General features: G+C 44.3%; 1 protein-coding gene across 21 annotated transcripts in view; it reads left to right on the top strand.

Moving 5' to 3' along the window:
- The window catches only part of LOC122393141 (protein bric-a-brac 1-like), a 65,860-nt gene that overhangs the window by 7,026 nt on the left and 43,103 nt on the right, over window positions 1-15,731 (top strand). The window contains exon 6 of one of the 21 annotated variants that reach the window (XM_043388821.1): window positions 15,365-15,638. The exons of 16 other annotated variants lie outside the window; for them this stretch is intronic. In XM_043388821.1, coding sequence (XP_043244756.1) covers window positions 15,365-15,612 — 248 coding nt within the window. In that variant the 3' untranslated portion in view covers window positions 15,613-15,638. Of the gene's footprint in view, window positions 1-7,782; window positions 8,863-10,493; window positions 11,068-11,916; window positions 13,438-13,698; window positions 15,083-15,364; window positions 15,639-15,731 lie in introns of those variants that run through there. 4 more of the 21 variants (XM_043388820.1, XM_043388817.1, XM_043388835.1 and 1 more) reach the window with 4 other exon arrangements.

The following is a 15,731-nucleotide window of genomic DNA, read 5'->3' as shown; positions in this document are numbered from 1 at the left end:
AGAAAAGCTAGCTTTCTGTCTTCTCGTTACATCCGATTCCCATATAGCAATGTAAGGCTCTGATCACACCGTCTTACGAGTAATTCGACCGGACTGGTGGTATTTTTACGGAACTAAGAACGCACCTAGACGCACGGATGGGACTGGTTGGCTGGCCGGATGGATATAGGTTTGAGTGAAAGAGGGAGAAGGCTGGAGGGGTGCGGAGGACAGATAAAGGGATAGAATGAGAAGGGAGGGATGTGGGATTCCGTTAGGGAAAGCGATGGCTGTAGGCAAATACGGAAAAAGTAGGGTAAGTTTTAGAATGGCCCAGGTAGACTGCACTGTTGGCGGAGGAATTAACCCGGCAGTTGCTGGGGTATTTCGCCACCCACCGTTTGCTGGGGGGGGGGGGGGGGCGTTAAACGCCCCCAGCCGATAACTCGAGAACCAATAGGCGCAGCGAAACGCACGAGGCGGCAAACGAAAGAACGCGACGAGACGCTTCAGATGAGTACTTTAAAGTTGAATTTTGAGGTCACAGGTCAGGTCAAGGTCAGGTCAAATACCTAAAATCGGGCTTTCAGTAGCATGGACTTCAGGACTTCGCAATGGGCGCCTCTCGTCATAAACTCTGTCAAAACGGTGCACAATCCATCATATAAGGCCTACAAGAGTGTCAGCTCCATGCAGGGGTCAGTCAAGCATAGGTCAGGGTCAAGGTCAGGTCAACCGGGCAGGCACATATCCCCGAAAATCAAAACTGATATTCGCAGTCTGTGACACATGTTTTATGGGTAATTTGGGGCGTAGAACACGATGGTGACATTCATTTTATCATATGTGTACGTGTTTGGCTAAAAAAGTTCAATTTAAGAAATTCATGTATCATGGTCGTGAAGTAGTCACGAGAAATTGCCAAGATTCAGTTCAAGATTTTGGAAAATACCGAACGATAATCAATAATCGAAGATAGCCATTTGATTCTCCATGGTATTGGCAGTCTAATGGCGTTTACGGCATGTCTATATGTCTATTCTGTGATTTTATATGATTTTTTGAACATATGCCGTTTTTGGTCGAAAACTCAGAAATCATGACGTCACTAAAACCTCGATATCTCAAAAATTTTCCGACCGATTTTTTTGAAACTTTGTCACAATAAACTTCAATCAATTCCCTACAGGTACCCAAAATTTGGCGCGCCTGCGGCGCGCCGTTTTTATGCTATGGCCCGGCGAAAAAAGTGGGGGCGTTTAACGCCCCCCCCCCCAGCAACTCGCGGGTTAATGGGGGGTAGGGGAGAGGGAAGAGCAGGCACTACGTTACGAAGGTTGATTGATAGAAGAGAAATATGAAGGTGGCACAATAAATCTGAAAATCGGGAATGTAATTGATGGCGCAAGGGTGAGACTAGCGGCTCTGATTAAAAACCAAGGGTAATTTTAAGGAAACATCCGAATTAGAGATGGAAGGCTATATAGAGGTGCAGGGCGCCTTGCGCAATTGCTTAGTGGTGTACTAATATTTCAGTTGAAGGGCGGGACGGTGGAAAGGGATGTGGTAAGGGTGGGTGAAGTTAGGCCGGGCTGCATCAACTATCAATTGTGAGGCTAGCAGAGGACGAGAAGCCTCATAAGATAGGCTAATAAATTGTGGACGATGGTTATATGGTGGCTTCACTGGAAGGTATGAGATTATCTTCAGAATATCTAGATGTGGACCCAGAGGAAGCAAGTGTACGGCACCCCACAATACCTACGTCCTTTCAGGGGTTAAGTGGGTCCCTGCGGTTAACTATCCCGTTAGAATATCGATTGTCTTTCCCTCCGCCCAGCCGGCCAGCCCGCCTAAATCCGTGCGCATCATGTGGATTGTGGATACATTCTCGTGCCTATCATGTCCTGCTTTCAGTGGATGTGTAGGGTACACCGTGTAGGAAGTTAAAACCGCCTTGTGTGTGTGTGGTCGCACGGGTGGGAAGTATCTGAGATCACGCATTGCTGGCGCTGATGCCGATCGTGGTGAATTGCACTACGTCGTAGTGGAATTTCACCACGCTGTGGTGGATTTTACTACGCCGTGGTAGATTGCACTGTGCTGTAAGCACTTCATGTTTGATTGGTGGACAGTGTTGGACAGTGTTGAATTGAAATACGTATCAATGTCAGCTCTCTGTTGGTTGGCGCATTCTTGACCGTTGTTGATTTAGCTTATGAAGATGGGATTTGATTTATTCTCTTCAGAGAAGCTGGTTCAATAATTGTCGAATTGATCATGTGCGATTCTTCAGTTAGTCTGGTCTGGTCTCTGGGTCGTTCTTTGCCTTCCATTTGTTCAGCGTCCCACTTCGTTTGTTAGTGTGAACTCCGGTACTGATTTTGGATATCTTCTGAAGCATTCTTTCATATCCTGTCTACATCTACTGCTGGTGGCAAGACAGCTTGGGTCAGCCGTTCCGCACGTTCAGAATATCGTTCGTCATTGCTCAGCATACGGCTCGGCTCGACTGTTGTGGCTACGGAATATCGCTAAATTGGCCTCATTTTTCGGTAAAATAAGTTTTTCGTTCTCTTTATCACTACGTCCGTATAAAAAGGTTTTCGGTCTATAGTTCATTGCATCATTAGAAAAGATTGCAACTCGGGCACAGCTTGTGGTTGCGTATTTCTCAGTCTGTAGCTCCTGGCTCATTCAATCGGTGCTCTTCTTCTATAGTTATACCCAACGACTCTGCTGGATGTGGTTTGGCTTGTTGTTGTACCGGTTTGGTCGTTCTGCAATTCAATATCGTCTCGACAGATTTTATCATCTCGGAATTGATTTCATCGTTCGTCGTCTGACGCTGCCTCGCCTTACCGCTCGAATGACAGTCATTGTATACTCCATACGTTGGTGTTTGCTCATGCCTTCCATGTTCGATTAATCAAGCTAATCCTCCAGAACTGAGGCTTCAGTTAAACTCTTGCCCTTTGGTTGTTATTCGTTGCTATCGCTGGATGGAGAAATATGTTATTTTATTCCAATCTACAGGCTCCTGTTTATCTAAGCTAATTGTTTTTCTTCTCCTTTCTAGCTTTTGGCTCCTACAACCTTTCGTTACTCCCTTTTGGCCATTGGGCAATACCTACTACCACCAAGATACTAACAAGAGTTGGGCTCGCATGTAAGTAGGTAGTTTTTCAACCTCCGTTAGCCGTTTTCTGGGACCAGAATCGCATTAGATTTTCTTCGTTCTCTGCCAGAGTTCGCTTACTGTTTTCTCTGAGACGGTGTTCCCTGACGATCGAAGATAGATTTGACATAAGTCATATAAGAATCCTTAGTACGATCTTTGGTTTTTCTGTGCATTCTCAAGCTGGTTGGGCTTCGGGCGACCGTCTCTTTGACTTTTCGTTCCATGAAGTGGAGTTTGCAGATCGTTATTCTTTGGTAGTCGTTGAAATCCGCTGGGGCATCTACAGAGAACATGACTATCTTTCCCTCGTGATTGCTGTTGGCAGTTGTATGGACTTGCAGCATCGTCTTATTTGCCTTTACGTTGAGTGTTGCCCAAGCAACTCCGTATGTGATTCTTCGGGATGTTTTCAAGCTTTTGATGTCATCGTTTTGATGTCACCATCTGCATGATGTTTCGCTAGTGAAGTGGCGTTGCACGGCAACCATAAGCCTCGTCTTCATGAAACGCATCAGTTTCCTACAGTACTTTCTGCCCAATCGGTGTTATAGCCGTTTTTCTTCGTTGAACCACATCGTCTCCGAGACTTTGTCTGCCTTTTGTCTCCTTTACGCTGCAAATTGGCCAGGTTACGGAGTTTCCATGTATGACGCGAAGAGGGATATGCGACCTTTCTGAAGGCCAAGAAAGACGTCTTTGTATATGTCGCTAGGAAAGTTGTGCTATTCTTGCCGAATGGCTGGCTATTTAGTTTCCGTATATGGCGCTGCCATTGAAGAATGGAAATAGGTTTGACTTCATACTGTGCCAACACTGTCCAACATTGCCGAATTCATGCTTAGAATGTATACTGATAAAAGCGTTACAGTGATGCGTGATCTCAGATAAGATGGTGTTGATTCGCTTTGTACTCACGATTATGCCAATGATGTGTGTTGTTGGTAAAATACGACTTATGTGCTTACAGGCTCAAATGGTTTTATATTTATTGAACGATTTAATAACTTTTTGTTCTAGCCTGTGAATAAAAAGTGGCAATGACAAGATCAATAATTAGCAATCATGCTTGTAATGTGGGCGTCTCATGGTTAAGAAATGAACTGTTTATGGTTGAAGAAGAAAACCCTCACTTTCAATGACCTTACACCCACGTGTGGCTGGCAAAATTACGCAATATATAAAGGTGTTGTATGGCGAAACTGAATGTGTCAGACATTTTGCCCGAGTGTGACGCAGCGGACCCAGCCAGGATTGAAGGAGCCAACGTCAAAATTCATGCCGGCGTTGAATGCTTTTCATGCACGGCCATGTGCATAAAACTCGAAATTCGACATTCTCCTAGCGTCTGCGGTCGCAAATGTTTCGTGGCCCATTGTGTCTGTTTCTGTGTAAATTTGGTAGCCTGGTGATCGATCAAGTAGAATGCAACACAAATTGCCTTGGCACCGGGCTTCAGTCGCCCGCCCCATCAATGTGACTAAGTTTCTAGAAAACTTGACCGTTAGATCTCGTGGAATATTCGTCATTTTGGCCAAACTTTGCTCTCAAAGTAATCGGTCCATGTTTTTGGAAGTGCACTCTCATTTCTGGCCCAATGTTTTTCTCCCACAATTTTGGATATTGCTATTGATCTTGTCATCATTGCTACTTCACGTTATGCAATTGCATGAAACACCATTCTTGTCTCAAGCACACAAGTCGTATTTTGCCATGTGTGTTCATCATTAACATGTACCCAAATCCATCAATAAGTGCTTATTACATTTTAACATAAGTGCTCTCCCTAAACATTTGGCTACCTTCAATCTCCACGTATACATCAACTCAGTAGATTCACTTGACACTTTTTTATTACCTTGGACCATTTCTTTTCTTGCATCATTCCCTTATATACAATATCTCTGGCGTTCAAATACAAAATAGATTATGGACTGTCTTGCGATCTTGCTGCTTTTGTTCTACTTGCTTTGAAATGGAGTTATTTGCTGAATTTCGGGACATAGACTGTCAGTGCTGTAGATTATGAGTTTTTTATATGAATTATATGCCCCATAGGCTGAATTTCCAACAGTCCGTGCTTGTTGAGTGATGTAATAGTGAACCCATTAACCTTTTTGGTGTATTCTTTTAAATGTCTCTGGAAATATTGCGATATTTGAATTTGGTAGAGTATACGCCTTCATAAACAAGAAGCTTTTTTGTTTGAATCCCTGCTGTTGTTTGCCTCGTTTTTCCCATAATGGAAATTTCGTCTTCCTTTCATTTTGTTTTCTACACTAATGGCACAGGTTACCAATATTCACTCACGTTCGTCTCGTGGCCGAGCGGACGGATTTGAGACTTGGGAGCCCGAATCTAGCCGAATCGGTGCTTTTTGTTTCCGATAGGGATGGCCTGTGACCAGTGGTTTCGAAATGTGCTACTGGCTCAGTGGGTTCCCTGTCTGGCTAAAATTCGAAGACGGTACGCCCAAATAAATCCAGATCAGCTTGCCTAAAAAATAAACCAGTGAAATTGTAGGAAAATCTTCTATTTGGATACATGTGATATGGGACCAGAATGTTGAGCTGAAATTTGCTCTCTATGTTTATTTGTTTATTGTATTTGACAACTGCCACACCACTAAAACGCACAAGCGTGAGGCCACCAGCCCCGCGCACGGTCTCTGATCGGCTCCGGCCCTCCCCCTCCTCCGCCCTCTCCCTGTCCGCCCGTCGCCCGGGGCAGCCGGCCGGTCAAGGTCGCAAGTTTAGGTGACCTCTGACCCCGGAAGGTCAGCTAAGCCGCTGTTGCTAGGCGGCCGAAGGCGGTCGAAATTCGACTTGATTGATTGGACGGTGAAACATCCCATTTTCTTCCATACGAATTCCAATAGATCTACAGCACTGAAGGTCATGTATTTACTCGTGTGATTATGCGTAAATGCAAACGCAAAGATCGCATGACACTTTATCTAACAAAGCCCATTTACCACCGAAAATTTAATAAGTGACGTTAAATTACCGGAGAGCCAATGCATCTAAAAGTAGGGTATACGTAGGCAATCTTATCATAATTTGGCGTTTCGTCTTTGCTAAGGGAGGCTTCCAATGCCCATGAATCATGATTTTTTTCGGTAGCTAAAGAATTTCGCCATTGGTTCTGCTTTCAAGAATGGCTAGACTTTTCATCTCGTTGATTTTGCGTTTAATCGTAATTGCGCGGGACCGTCTTCCTCGCGGTGAAATTTGGCGGGAAGTGCAGTGGTGCGACTAAGTGATTTAGTGTTTTTGTGTCGGTAAGCCATCTTTCTTCGCCGTGCGTGGATATTGGTGATTTGTGCCGTTAGTGAAACACCAAATAAGGTATCGTTGCTTTTTTATTCTGTTTCTTTTATCGGGAAGTTTTTTTTATAAATCTTTCTTGTCCATTCCTTCGTATTTTCTGGATGATATTCTTGATAAAGACGAGTATTGATAGTTACACTGATACATATGATTTTTATATATTTCTTCTCCAGATAATGTTCTTTTTCAGGACGATCGCGTATGGATTTTAGGGGGAAACTGTCTCAAAATAATGCCAGAGCTTTCACGGTCAATAATTTATCAGCATGCCGAATTTAAACACTGGCAATCAGTTACTGTTAGTCATCATGCTTTCACTAAATCCAGGTCCCCCGTACTGTTCATCTTTTTTTGTAATATAATATTTTTACACCCTCCACACATTCGTTCAGCTTTGGCCGTGAATGTTTGCATATTGTCGTGTTTTATTGCTATTGAGTTTTTAGTATTCGCCTGGGTTAGAAGTTTGGAAATCTTGCATGCTGTGACTCATAACCTTTTCTTGATATAATTAGATATGGTGTTTGTTTGTATGCTGTGCGTATTTTGTTCGGGAGTATAATTTTTGTTTGCTGTCAATGTTCATTGTTCATGTGATGAGCAAAAATACATGTCACCAAAACAGGAGGCATTGATTACGGGTGGAAGTTCTCGGTTTTCTATAACACCATAAGTAATTATTTTCGGGTTAACAAGAGAATCAGGTCCATGTATAAATAAAGGTATGCAAAACAACTGCTGAAGCGTGATTTCCTTTTTTGCTGTTTCTGTTTGCAAATGGTTCTTTTTTGGTTGTCTCGAACCAAGTAACCAGTTTTTCGTGGATATTCTCACACGGAATGCCATTTTGTAGGTTCGTGCTTGGTTGTTTTTACGTGTTTTATGTTCATAGGTAGCGTGACATTTCTATGGTCCCATTTTTCTTGGCATTTCGACTTCATCCAAACTGTTCGAAATGCCCAAAGCATTTTGCTATTTTGATGATGGCCCAAACTACATCCTTGACCGAAATTATATGGAATATATTTAGGGTCAGGCGCGCGACAAAGCCTCAGGACATATGGACATATGGAGTTGTCACATATGGAACCGAATTTGCTCAGTATTTATGGTCTTGCTTTAGGGTCTTGCGGCATAATAATACATTCATGCCATCCTCGTCGCCGTGCGCGTACCCATTCCCTTACTAATAACACACTGCTGCCATATAACACTCGACACTTCGCCTTGAATCACGCAACCACCATCATAGCCATCATCATCACCATCGCTAACGCGCTGCCGCCCGTCCTCCAGGCGTTCTGGCCTTCTCTTGCAGCCTGTGCGACAAGCGCTACAGCTCCTCCTCCTCCCTGGCCATGCACATGAAGAAGCACATGGGCGAGACGGGCTGCTACATGTGTGGACGAGTCTTCAGCATGAAGCATCATCTGAAGAGACATCTGATTAATGTGCATGCAGTGCCAGCGGAGAGTCTGGCTCCGGGCGCTTCGGCGCCGAGTGGTTTGACGTCAGGATTCCCGATGTCGAGTGGTCTAGGTGCGGGTTTTCCGGCTTCAAACAGTCTGGTGACAGGATTTCCAGCGTTGAGCGTCACGCCAGGGATAAAGATATCAAGCGAAGTTACGCTAAGCGCTCTAACGGCAAGCTCTCCAGCGGTTGGAGGTTTTTCGTCCGGTGCTTCAAAGTCAGGTGTAACATCGGGCACTCAAGCGCTCGGCAGTGTGTGGTTTGGGAATCTAGCTTCTGGTTCTCTGGCGTCTGGAAGTCAGTCTTCTAGTACCTATGGCGGTATGGGGTCCAGAACTCCCCCTTCAACTACTCATATTGCGCGCACTTTGGGGTCGGGGAGACCTTTGGGTACACTCATTCCCCGCACCGTGGGTTCTGAAACTCATTCTATGGGCACCCCTCGTACTCTGGCGTCTGGTTCCGTTTCGCCGGGAGTTCCGACGCCAGAGGTGCTGACATTCGGAACCATGCGAGTATGGCAGCAAGTAGCTGGCGATGCTAGCGTAGAGGATAAAGAAGAGTCTTCGGGGGAAGGACGCGAGGAGCAGGCTTGAGGAGGATGAAGTGGCTCTGTGTCTGAAGGGAAATGGTGCCAATCAATGAGGACCCACATGCGGAGGTAGCGTGCATGGAGAAAGAATGGAACGACTACGTTTTTTATGGCAACGGACTAAGAAGGCATTGAGAGACCCCTAAATCGAGTGGTGTAGATGAGTTGGTCGGAATGGATAGACAAAGTAGTGTTGCAGATATTCGGACACATGTATTCCTAGAACTCGTATCTACCATTTGATGCATGATGCGTGTAGGATACTTACAGTGACAATGCGTCAAAAGTCAGCCACTTGTCGTCAAATGGTCTGGGTTATATGGGCGCAAAATGACCTAAGTAGTCGGCGCGCCCTAAAGCCCCAATTAACAACAACAATGGGTTATTTTCATAACGCATATTTGCCTCTGATGTCTTTTTCCGCCTTTCACTTTGTTGGATATTATGTGAACCACTGGGCAATGTATGGAATCGATGTTATTATGCTGAAAATTGTAGGTATACTCGATCGAGTGAGACATTTAGAAGCTGGCTGTGGTGTTTCACTCGATCTGTATTATCCTCATAGATTGGCTGCTCGGATAAGTGATAGGGATGCCACTAGCTTGACATTTCTTTCATTGCTGTTTTACTCTTGGAAAAGGCGTCTCGTTGAATGGGAGTATTTCATTGCATCACTTGTCATCAGTGTCGTGTTTGTATCCTCAGCTTTTTTATTGCATTGTCTCACACCGTCAGAGATCATGTTGGCGCCGATTCTGTGTGTAGTTCATGTAGCTGATTATTTTGTCTAAAACGTGACTGAATGTGTGTCGATGATTGGTGTGTGGCACCGGTCGCGGCACTGATGTCAGGCTTTGATGGGGCATTTCATTGATATTCCTGTTCCTACCCGTATACCCACTTTCCCATGTTCTCCTTCGATGTCAGAGAGATGCCTAGAATTTGTTATCCGCCCAATACACAATGTAGCTCCGATCTCTTCGGCTCGTAGATTTGAGCGCGGCTTATGAACGTCGCCTTAAAGTTGTTTACCTTCTCGTTTCTAGGAATTGTGCCAGTGTTACTGTAAATAAATATGGTCAAAATTGGGATATTTGTGTTTTCTTAGCAGCGCAATGATAGTGGCCTATTCAGTCATGCCTGGACACATCAGGCCCCTACACACAGCATGGCGTATCGAGATATAACTATATGTGGAATGGTACCAATCAGCAACGTCTTCGACAGATTTTCGTCGATTTTCAATGTAAGTCTGTGGCGAGTTCTTACTTCCTTTTATTAGAGGTCTTTGTTCTTATTTTATCACGCCTTATTTGATTCATGTTTATTTTCTTGTCATTGTTGCTGCGCGCGTGAAAAACAATATTTCTTTTTAGCTCAGAAAACCGAGTCAACGACGATGCTAGAAATTGTTTTTAGTTCAGTGTGCGGCCTACTCTTAAACTGTTATGTTCTTTATTTCCGTCTCAATATAATTATATCATTTTTATCTTTTCGTCTCGGCCGCCACAAGTCCATGTCATATTGCTTGATTATGTCACTGGGTTTGAAACTTTTAACTTAACTTTTGTTCTTTACTGGCAATGATGGTCCTACCGTTCTACGCCATATCGACTTATCCCCGTGAAGCAGGCTTTTTATCGAAAACGTGCGCTTGCCGCATGTCTGTGCATTTTGAAATATATACCTGATTTTGTGTCATCAACAGACCCAATTCATCATCATCATCATTATGGCGAATCTCTTAGAAACATCAATGCACCACATCAAAAACTTTCCGTCGTATTTACTATCGCCACTATGACTATTGTTTACCTTTCTTAGTTCATTTATGACCGTCTTATTCTAAGCACATACCCACTACGCTCTTTTCTACGTCATCTCGAATGCCTTTTCTGCGTGAATAACCACACGGGGGCTGATATTCGTTCCTCCTCCACAGACATGCCTCGTTTCGTCTGCCAAGAATGCGGCCGATCCTACAAATACAAGGATTCTCTCTACGCTCATATCAAGATGCACAAAGGACTCACAGTGTGCAGATATTGTCAAAAGAACTTTGGGACGGTGGGTGAACTGAACCGACATATGAGGCAAAAACATAGCGTGGGTCAGACGTGGTAAAAGATGGAGGAGGTAGAAAGTGAAGTGAAGCGCTGTTTACATGAAGCACAGAAACCGAAGTTTGAAGCGCAGAAGCCTGAGTTTGACAGCTGATGCGGCGAAGAAGACCGATTTGACTACTTCGCGCAACTAAATCTAAGTGTTTTGAAGAACAGAGATCGCGAAGCGGGGCATATGTGATAGGCTTGCAACGTGGTGAAGAAGGAATGAAACCGTTTTTTGAAGCGCACGTTTGTTGTGGACGTTGTTGAGTGTTTGCTGATGGCGTGATCCTGCCTACTTCTAAGTAGGTGTGTATGCTGTTGTACTGGAGTCAAGCTAAAAACAGCGCCTTTTGCAGTTGGCAATGGATTGATTTTTTTTTTGTATGAAGTATTTTTCTCATTGTCGGTTTGCTGACTGTACCGCCCTATCGCATTAGCCTTTTTTTTCTTTTGATTGAATGGTGTGAAACGTTTTTTTGAGCATGATTATGATTATAATGGAAATCAGATGGATTAGTAACCTTTTGCTCATAACTAATGTAAGCCAAAAACAAATCCAAATACATTAGTTACATTAGTTATGAGCATTACATTAGTTACTTACATTAGTTATGAGCAAAAGGTTACTAATCCATCTGATTTCCATTTTTTTCTTTTGGCTTGATAATGAAAACGAATAAAAATACAGAATTGCTTAGGGTCCTCATTTTTTTACAGTACCTGTCTTTCATTCTTCGGCGTGTCGGAATTATTTCTAGAACGTTTCATGTTAACCAAGTTTTGTAATAAGTTTCGGGTTCATCGCTTGGCATTACTGGAAGATCATGTTTATTTCGGTGAACGTCTGAGAATGTGAACTTGTAAAAGCACGAGCAATGACTTATTTTCTGCCTTACCGCGTTGGACCCAAATATTGTCTCCATCATTCAGTTTTTACTATCTCATTTCCTTATTGGATCATGCTATCCTCGGAACACAATACATGCTGTGTTAACGTTATTGCTGTTATTCCTACTTTTGTTACACCGTGGCTGCTTAGCTGGGCGTAACTAAACCCGCCATTGACAATCAACAAATTATTCACCCGAGATCAATCGTAACCCAATCCAAAACCACCCAACCAAACAATCAAACCCAAACACCAAGGCCCAAAATAAATCACCCAGCCAACCGCCATTCAAACCCAAGAAGACCACCTTCCCCACTCCACTATCCCCATCCCTAACATTATCTCCTTTATCTCTCCATTTCTGACAGATCCAGCCATCCTGTGCCCCATCTGCGGTGTACACTTCACCCGTCGAGACTCGATGCTTCGTCACATCAAGAGGCACCCGAACTGGCGAGCTCACTGCGTTAGCGGGCGAGTGCACAGTTCGTCGAGAGGAGTTGGATCTAGATCGGGTCTAAGCTGGACTGAGAACGCTCAGGCGGTTCGTAGCGAAACTGGCGCGTCGAAGGTAGTCAGAAGAGTGAATCGGTATCGCGCAGCACGACGTGGAGTGTGTTATAACCAGCAGGATTTGGATAAAGCCTGGGCAGTTCTTACCAGAGGCTGGTGGACGGAAAGAGTAGTGGGGAAGTAGGTGATCCTTGAAGGCTACTGAGGAAATATGTGATCCGCATAGGCTTGAGATTGTGATGTAAATAAGGCATGACTTGTAGGCTGGTATGTAGGCTAGTTAGTGGTAGGTAGACTGGCGCGCCTTGAGGGTCCTGGTTCTCACAATCTGAGTTTTCACGGGTCTAGGATCCTAGAGTCCAGAGTTTTTTTTTTCTTTTGCAATTAGGCGAGGGTCTTGGCTGTCATTAGTCAAGTGTGTTACTGGTCATCCTCCAAGGGCTTTCAATATTCTTGGTTGAGAGTAACCAGGCTTCTTGTGTGCCTTCTTCAAAGGGCATTGTTAGCCCTGAGCCGGGTCTTGTCATCGGGCAGTGGTGTTCTTTTGTGCGCAGGTTCCTGAATGCTACGCTGTGAAAAGTACTAAACTTCGGCTACATGTGATATACACAGGCCTGTGAATTAGTCAACCATCTGTCAGGGATATTTGTCATCAATTTTGCGCTGTTGGGTGTGGCTTGTGAGCCATAGTGAACGCGGCACTGTGGCGATAAGTCACTTCGTTTATAGTATGCATGTGGAAGGTTTGCAGTTTTAGTGTTTAGTTCAATTTCGGTGTGACGAGTTTCATTCTCGGTTATTTGTAAATTCGTTGCGATTTGATACAAATCCTGTTATGCACGTTCTTGTGGCAACGAGTTTCTCCGATTTCACAATTTTTGTACTTAAAAGTTTTATGAGGAGACAGGATCCTAAATGTCGCGTTTGCTGCCTGTGGTGACATTGGCCTACCAAATGGCGAATCTAGTTTTTTCTTTGTCATATGTTGTTGGCAATTCTAACTCCCTTTGTCTTGAAGTGTTTGAACATTGAAGTGAACATTGTGATTTATACGCTTTGCAAGTTGTTCTATTTGTCTGTAGCTTTTACTGTTCTGATTGAGCTTTAACTTTTGCGTTGAACGTTCGTTGAATGCGAAGAATGTCGTTTTTTTTAATAAAGGAGCCATTTTCGTATTGGTGTTAAATAAGGTACAAATGTAGGTGTTCTGCCTGATTAGGTATAGACATGTTTCTGAGGCGTTTGGTGTTGCGCCAGGAGCCGCGCCTAACAGTTACATTGTTACTTTGAAATACTCAACTTTAACCGTAGCGCGATTGTTGCAAACATCTTACCCTCAGCACCATCACAAATCACAGAAAAATCACAAATGCCAATTTCCTGCCTATCGCTGAATTGATTATCTGTGGGACTTCTAAAAAAAAATATTTAGCCATGCTTCGACATTTTCTGCGCCGTCAGTAATGAGACATCGACCAACTAAGGTAAGCGAACGAACCTCACTCTCACCATTCCCCGTAACGCTCACTAGCCCATTATTCCCTCTCCCGACCGCTCGCGCTCGCAGCGAATGTGCTACGTGAGAACAAGCCAAACTCCTGACTGTTAATCTTCATTGTATCTTGTCTTCGTTCCAGGTGGTTACCCGAACAAGTGCAACATCTGCTTCCGAGAGTACAAACATCGCGTCTCTCTCCTGAGTCACATGAAGGTCCACCAGGGTATGACTACCTGTCCCAGATGTGAGAAAGTCTGCTGTACAGTCAAGGATCTTCGCAAGCACATGGAGAATGCCCATTCGATGACACAAGCGGAAGTTAGGGGAATTATACCGACGAAGCAGAAATATGCACCGGCCGCTGTGTACTATCCGAGTCCGCAGCAAAACTAAGGCGCAGCAGTGAAGGTGCATCAGCGAATACATCAGGTGGAAACATCAGTGGATACATCAATGGGCATACCACGCTGATGTCATCTGCATTCTGGGTGTCCTTAAGTGGATGGGACACATCATTGCACACATCAGTGGAGACACGTCAGTGGATTGACTTACAGTAGATAGTAGATACATAGGTGTCGTGACTATGCTCTGCTGCTTGCCAAGTGTCGAGCTTGACCAGTGACGTTGGTGGATAAAAGTACTCTCAGGTGAAGTAAATAACATCGGGCGCGATACCCGTTGCTGGCGCGCCCTGACACTCCAAATCATCATCATCGAAGTGAATAATCTCAACGGCAACAATCACACAACCACATTTGGTGACGATTAACATGAGCATGAGGGCTTGTAGTGGTGTGATAGAAGGCATGCGAGTGGTGGTCGAAAAAGTGGAGTAGAGTGATGGTCATATGGTTAAGTGCGTGGGGGGGGGGGGCTGGACCTCATGATTAATTGCAGCAGTGTGTTGCGCAGAGCATGGAGTTCAGCTATCGAGTTTAACGAACAGGGGCGAGTTTTGGCATTTCTGTCAGGTTTGGCGTGTGAAAGGTGTATACCATGAGGTGGCTTGCTCCGCCACGTCACTGTAGGAGAAGTGCGCTTTTCATGAATAGACAAGCGCTGAGAAGTGCGCCGGGGTTTTCGAAGGGAAATGACGCACATTTTCGGATTTTAGCTATTTGACTAGTAGCCGACTTTTATAGATCTGTTTTCGTGTCTGATTTTCTAGTGTTTCATTCACTCTTAGGTACGTGTCGTAGATATATCCGGTAGGAAGTGTAGAATGTTTGCCTAGCTGTGTAGACGATGTGTAGGTGGTTTATATTTGTGAAACCAGCTGAATGTTGCTGGTACTTTTTGTGTTTGCTAAACGTCTAGCAAAGACTCGTGTGCATGATTCTCCTATGCTGATAGTGACTTGTGCTATGCATTAGATGGAACTTAAGATTTTCTCCCAGGTGTTACAAGGCATCTGTGTTTCCATGGCTGTATTAGTTTTGTCTCAATGGTTCGAATGATGTTTCCTTTGTATTATTTTGCCAAACGAAGGTGTATAATAAATCTGCCTTTGTTCTTCATTATCTTCGACCGATTTTGCAATGAAAATATAAATACACGTTCATAAATCAAAAGTCACACTTTTCACGTCACTTGCACCGCGATAATTGTTAGGGTCTTTTCTCCAGTCCTTTGCTGACGCTTATAACAGTAATACTTTATCGAATCTGACACGGTATCCAAGATCTTACTATATCCAGTAGCAGCCTACGACATTTGAAGTCGAAAACCCCAAATTATATGAATTCCTTATCACAACTACCACCATTTGCCTCATCATCATCACAGCCACCCTATCATTACAGAGCCGGGCCGAGAAGTCTGCCACATCTGCTTCAAAGAATACAAACATCGCGAATCCCTCTCCAGCCACATGAAGGTCCACATGGGGCTGACAGCGTGCCCCAAGTGCGACAAAGTCTTCGGCACCGTCAAGGACCTGCGCAGACATCTGGAGCATGTTCATGCGCTGTCGCTGGATCAGGTGCGAAGGATCGTGCCGACAAAGCCGAGGAACCAGCCGCAGATGTACTACTATCCGACTGATCAGTGAAGAGTGGAGATGGTGGAGTTCGCGAGGTTAGTAGGTTTTGGGGAGTAGATGGGCTTATGTGGCATTAACTGGTGTTGCTACATGGTTTTGGAATTGATTTTCTGTTAATTGATGACGTT

The sequence above is a fragment of the Amphibalanus amphitrite genome, unplaced genomic scaffold (assembly GCF_019059575.1).
Source record: "Amphibalanus amphitrite isolate SeventyFive unplaced genomic scaffold, NRLGWU_Aamphi_draft 000518F_arrow, whole genome shotgun sequence".
Classification (NCBI taxonomy): Eukaryota; Metazoa; Arthropoda; class Thecostraca; order Balanomorpha; family Balanidae; genus Amphibalanus; species Amphibalanus amphitrite.
The sequence above is the reverse complement of the archived record's forward strand: the minus strand, read 5'-3'. Positions and strand labels throughout refer to the sequence as shown.